At 42.7% G+C, this 6,488-nt stretch overlaps 1 protein-coding gene across 1 annotated transcript; it reads right to left on the reverse strand.

Moving 5' to 3' along the window:
- Window positions 1-1,059: 1,059 nt before the first annotated feature.
- On the reverse strand, window positions 1,060-6,209 carry LOC133904274 (U-box domain-containing protein 43-like). The gene is made up of 4 exons (XM_062345736.1): window positions 5,792-6,209; window positions 4,402-4,951; window positions 4,006-4,315; window positions 1,060-3,038 (listed from the first exon to the last, which is right to left on the reverse strand). The coding sequence occupies exons 2-4, from the start codon at window positions 4,936-4,938 to the stop codon at window positions 1,456-1,458; spliced, it is 2,430 nt and encodes an 809-aa protein (XP_062201720.1). The 5' UTR covers window positions 4,939-4,951; window positions 5,792-6,209; the 3' UTR covers window positions 1,060-1,455.
- Between the last annotated feature and the right edge of the window lie 279 nt (window positions 6,210-6,488).

A 6,488-nucleotide genomic window follows, 5' to 3' on the forward strand; every position in this document is an offset into this window, starting at 1 on the left:
CAGGTCCCGACAAAACTGAAGCTTACGAATTGTTTAATGCAGCACCAGTGAATATCCTCTTGCAAGGCATGGCAATATGAGCCGCTAGATTCTCCTCTTTCTTGCATTGCTTTTCAAAAATACGGAAAGCGCCAACAACTTGAACACAAGAATTGTTTGAAACATTGCCAACCTTTTCAGCAGTGCCACCTCACATCAGGCGGAGAGACAGAGCAGCGGCATGCGTTCCAAATGAGAGGAATTTCAAAATCATAATATTGCTTCTCTGAGAGTTGCTGCTTCCGGCGATGTGCGGTGGTGGCCCCTACAATACCCAGTGGAAGTGCCCACCTATGCTAGTGTTCTGCTGGCCCAATTCCAGCATGTCTATTCTACGTAAGTAGGCAGGTTTCCAGATGAATAGTTGATCCGGGCGTACCATTGCAACTCTATCAACTAACTCTCACAAGTCCTTAAAAAAAGATAAGACTTACATTCAACGTTGTCGCAAGCAATTATTTAGAAAATTTGTACCTTAATGACTTGAGTGATGCAGAGATTATGTTAAAGCACAGCAAGGTAAGTAAACAAAGGTTGACTGTGCCTCTTTTGATGGCACCGGTTGGCTGATTCTGGGCCACTCAACTCTACCTACAAGGGTGGCCCGGCCACCAGCTGCTTTGTATGTGTAGTTTTCCCTTCCCCAGATCCGTTCATTCATGCCCCATCCCATTCCCAGTCCCAGCTCCATCTCTCCGGCCGCGTTGCCAATGTTGACATCAAGAGCGAGTCATGAGAAGAAGAAAAAACACATCACTCGATTCACTTTCAAGACGACGACGACAACAACAAACGCCCTGCCTGATTGGAAAGGATATCATACCAATATCACACCTCGCAACAAACCTGCACCTGAGTGCAACTGCAAATAGAGGATAACCACAACCTTTCCAATCCTCAGAAATCCTACAACCTTTCCAGACACATGGGAAACCATGCCTTCAACAAAAATTTTGCATACAAGCAAGAAAATCAAAATGTATTAATGTAGCAAACTCATCACAGATGCTCGACCAGCAATAAACGTAATGGACAACTGAACCTTTTTCTTTTATGCAATACTTCTTTTTTTTTTCCCTTCCACCCGAAGTTGGGGCTTATGCGTTATTATTGTCTGAACACAACAGGAAAAATATAATCTAACCAATCTGAAAATACTGACACAACAAGTTTACAGGTAGAAATATACACCACTATACAACAGGTGAAATACCTTAATTCTCCTTTGACCAATCAGATCGCCACAGCAACTATTATGGGAGCAGTCAGCAAAACCCGCAAGGTTCCGCTGGGAACACAAACCAATCTGCCTCAGATTTGTCATGCACAGCCATTCGAGATCTGCGTTCATCTGCGTCTCAAGAGGATCAGCAATTCATGTGTCAAATAGAACTAGCCTACTTTCATGTAACATGGTCATTGTGCTCCCATCTTGGAAAATATCCCAGAGAAATTGGGCAGCTTATCTACATGCTTCAGTGCTCGCTCTGCAACTTGTCTTGTCCTGTAGTCACCATGCCTGAAAGCTTCAACCAAGGCTGTACCAACATTTTGGTTTCCTGATATCTCATAAGCTATTTCATCCATCCTCAAGATCCTCTCCACTGCCCACACAGCTCGTTGACGCAGTGCCTCGCTCCGGTTCTCACACAATACCTCAAGAATTGGGTTGATTCCTTCTGCATCACACAACACCATGACACCTTGATCAATGTCCACTCCATCCTCCAATAAAGTGGATAGTGCTGCTAGAGCAGCTTCAACTAATTTCTCATTGTTGTTATCCAAGCAAGCAACCAACTTCTCCACTGCCTTCCCCTCCAAGAGACAGAAGCTCTCCCTTGCAGAACATACCCCATGATGAACTCTGCAAACCCCAGTTGCTACAGACTTCTGACTGAGGCATGGAAATATCGAAAAACACAACCCTGGGTTGGGAGCTGGTAGTATCTTTGTTAGATGCTTTGACTGATGTGAGAGGTTCTCTAGTGCAGTAGCAGAGACAATCTGGACAGTGTCAGAACTATTCATCTGAAGCAGATCAGTAAAGAGTGCAGTGAGATTGTATTCACGAGCAACAGCAACAATATCCGGATCATCATCCAAGACAAATGTGATCCGGGAGACTATCCTAACTAGACCTTCAAGAAAAGGGTTGACGAAACGCCCCCCACGAATCTCCCCTTGTCGGATTCTTATCAATTTTGAAACAATTGTAGCAAAGGCCCCATCTTGAAGAAGACGCCTGGTGAGGACCAAGTCCTGCAGAGGAAGATTGGCTACAAGGCCAGCAGCTGCTGCTTGCTCTTCAGAAATACCATTGTTCTCCGCAATGACCCTGACCAAGCTGCTAAGTTGACTAAAATTTCCACGAAAAGCATCAGCCAGTTCTTGACCCATATAAGGTGATATGTTATTCAAGAGTTTGATGGAAGCCATGCGAAGTTCCCTTTGAGGTGCTTCAACAAACTGAATCAAACTGACAATAGCACCTGAACTTTTGATGGCATCGACCATGTTTTGGACAGTTGTAGAGGAATCGGTTAGACCAACAAGTACCTGGAGTAACTTGCACTCAATTGCAGGTCCTGTGTTGCTTATGAGATGAAGCAGATTGTGAACAATGTCTTCAGATACCAAGGTCTGCCTGTTGTGATCAAGAGGAATGGACTCAAAGCGTGCACCAGATGCTACAACATTCGCAAGAATGGTTGCTGCGACCTCCTTCAATCTCATCGGAAGCTGATTACTGCCAACAGTGAAGAGGTCTGTGATGAGAGGTGGAAGAATACCTGCTTCAATTAGTATCTTTGCACTGGTATCATAAGATGAAATTTGGTTCAGCGCCTTCAAAGCTGCTTCTCTGGCCTCCCTGTTCCCTTTTTTCATGATATTGACCAGCGTGCGGCCTGCTGTTTGTGCCACAAATACCTTAACATCATTGCTTAAAACAAGCTCCCCAAGATATGCAGCCATAGATAATTGTGTCTCGAGTGAACCTGCAAATGGCAAACAATAAGCAACAAACTGTCCATACAAAATAAAACAAGAGAGAAGACTGAATATCGTTTATAACATTCCGGTCATATGTTTCGAATATGTATAGCATGATTGCTTACTTGCTTGCATGCGTAAGAAGAAATGTACTTATACGATCTATAACATCTGAAGTCCAATAATGTATAACAACTCAAACCGTTCTTGCTTTGCCTAAAATAAACAGTAACATGAATTGGCTCCAGAAAGGTCGATACTAGAGAGAACCTCAACATACTAATTTAGGACAAATCTTATACATAAGCTGGAGCACACCACAACAACTAGCAAATGAGTGAACTGAAACTACATCTCACAAAATTTATAACTTAGACCTAAAGCAACCCCATGATTTATTAGTTATTACAATTATCTTCACTTTACTAACAAATTTAGTTCATTGAATATAAATATTAAATTCTACAAGAATTTTGCCAAATGATATAAAATATCTCAAATTTGAGTAGTCCGAGCACATATATGATAACTTTCTACCTTTGTATTTTCTTAATGTCTGTTAAACCAAATTGTGCATACACCAACCATTAAATACAATTTGTGAAACATCAGAGCAATAAAATGGAAATTATATGCAATAATTTCTTCTTTGCATATTTGAGTTGGGAGGAGCTTCTATGCTGCATCCACAAGCCGAGTAATTTCAACTGCTTAGCACTTTGTGTGCTTTTAAGTTTGTGCAACTACTAGTGATGGGCATGAAGATTGGTCCAAATAGTGCACAACAATGAAATTTTAATATGGGTTGTCAAAAAAAAAGAAAAATAACAAAATAACAAGTCAAATATGAGCTGAAAGCATGTTAATGAGAATACTGGGTGGCAAATGTCACAATCCTACAGCTGTAAAAGGACAATATACATAATCATTTATTCTGTGAAAAGTAAACATGTGTATACTAAAGAACCATACCTTCAAGCAGAAGCCTAAGAAGCGGTTGCAATCTACCATTTTCAGCCATCTGTCTAACATTCTTTTCACAGTTCTCTAAATTCTCCAATGTCTTCTCAGCTCTATCGACAATCAACAAGTTTTCTACTTTACTGCTTGACAAACCAACAAGTATAAGAATAGCTCCAGAAACATTGCCAATCTTTTCTGAAAGAGCCTTATATTCTGAAAGTTCATATAACAGACACACAGCTTGTTCTTTTTCCTGAATTTGTCCATGAGATAAGAACTTCACAATTGTGCGAATATTGTCTCCAGCAGCAATCTCAATCTGCAGAAAATGTTTCAAGATAATATAATAATGGCAAGAGTTGCAAACAAGCTAAACATTTTAAAAGCTAGATTAGCAAAATGCACCTTATTGTCATTGTCATCTTTTGCAATGACGCGAAGAGTTTCCAACGCTTTTTGCCGTACTTTTGTACTGTTCTTCAGCAAGTCGGCAATCATGCTTATCAAGCCATCTTTCCTCACAACATGCCTGCTTGACCGACTTCTCTGACATATCTCAGAAACATACTGGAGTGCTTGTAAAATATCACTTTCTGTGCTCTCAGAAGTCAATGACTTACGGGCTACATCAAGTTTGGCCACCTCATTGCGATTCATCCATTCATCAATAGTGTTCCTCAGAGCAATACTTGGATTCAACTCAGTGCTGCTGAGCTCTTTCCTAGTCACAGGGCAGACAAGCCTCCTTCCGTTGCTATGACATTCGTTGAACCACTTCAAAATGGCTTCACGTTCAAATGTAGCACCACTCTCAATAGTGACAGGATCCCGCATAACCTGTTTAGTGAGTGGGCACAGGAATGACTCGTATATAGGCTCAACACGCAAGCTTTCAGTGGACTGTGATGTTGAATCATAATGGCCATCCTGAACTTCTGCCATCACTAGCACACCACTGCAAACAAGTTCAGATGCGCTATGTTAATGTGGAGGATACACATGCATGGCACGTTGGTGGAAGAAGCAACAACTGCAAGACATAGCGAGATACAACACCAGTTGCAATGACTTTGCAACAAATGTTCAAAAGAAATTCATATCGATATCCATAAGAGCAAATACATCCAATGGTGCTAAGAAGAAGCCAAGGAAGAAAGAAATGAGTTAGAACCGGTGCTAAGGGATGTAGGTATGGGTGCTAAGGCTAGAATGCATGGCATCAATGCTAAAGTTTCCTACTGGCGCTAACTTAATTTTAGTAACAAAATTAAATATTTTAAATCACCTTAGCACCTATAAAGCAAAGGGATAAAGTAGAAGTTGCTAAGAGAGATGGCACTAGATAACTACCCTTAGCACCCAACTCAAGGGGTAACGAATGTCTGTGCTCTAAGAGGCCAAGGAAAAACCACTAAACCAAGTAGTACGATTGTTAATAAAATCATGGCACTGAAACAACTAATTTGCCCCGGTACAATGGATAACAATTCGTATCAGTGAGTGGTAAATGACCACATCCTTCATCAAGGTGCAACAACATAACTTATGTGCTTTGTAATTCCTTATTTAGGAACAAACAAAAATAGCAAGTCTTGTGTATGTAATATACTAGTAGCAATAACACAAGCGCCAGACGTACTCAACAGCAGCTAAGACATGAGTGCAAACACTGCAAATAACCCTGCGCCCCCGACCCCCCGTACTAGCTAACCAATATTTTACCCCAGCGGAAACTATCTATAGCAAAATCGGGCTCAATTCCATCACAGATCGGAGCGCAAGGAAACCCTCTTACCTGTACGCCAAGAGAAATTAGGATGGACACGGATAGAAAAATCGCGCCCCCGACGTCGGGGCAGCGCCTGCAGCTTCAGAGGCTCGTCCAAGACGGCACCGGCGGCCACCGCAGCGCACGGAGCGAAGCGGGGGGGGGGGGGGGGGGGCGGCGCTACCCGAGCATGGGCAGTCGATCTCTACGTCAGGAAGGAGGGAGGCGGATCTGGGGGTGATTCGGAGGAGGCCGGATCCGGCCGATGGCGTAGGGGGGCCGCGCGGCGAGGCGGCGGCGAGAGGGATGGGGGTAAAGATAGAGGGGATGCTTCGCGTCACGGCGCTGGACTGCTGCGAGGACCGAGTGGGTAAGCCAGGCAGCCAACCCGCGGACCGGACGCGGCTCCCCCTGGACTGCAGGCAGGCAAGCAAGCGTCGTAGAATGATGCTGGACTACAGCGCGGGTTGATGATGGGGCATGATTGGTTTCCAGTTTTTTTAAGGTTAAAAAGGTCCCGTTTGGCAGTAGCTTAATTATGTGAGTTTTTCTGATAAACCAGAAATTGAAATAAATGTCTCGTTTATTTGCTGTTTTATGGTTTTTATAATAAGCAGTTTCTGATAAAATGAATTAAAAGCTGATAAGTTCATTGAGAACGGTTTTTTTAAAAACTGGTGTGCTGAGAAATTAAAAATTAAGCTCATAAGCTAACCGTTTTTCT

The sequence above is a fragment of the Phragmites australis genome, chromosome 22 (assembly GCF_958298935.1).
Source record: "Phragmites australis chromosome 22, lpPhrAust1.1, whole genome shotgun sequence".
NCBI classification, from domain to species: domain Eukaryota; kingdom Viridiplantae; phylum Streptophyta; class Magnoliopsida; order Poales; family Poaceae; genus Phragmites; species Phragmites australis.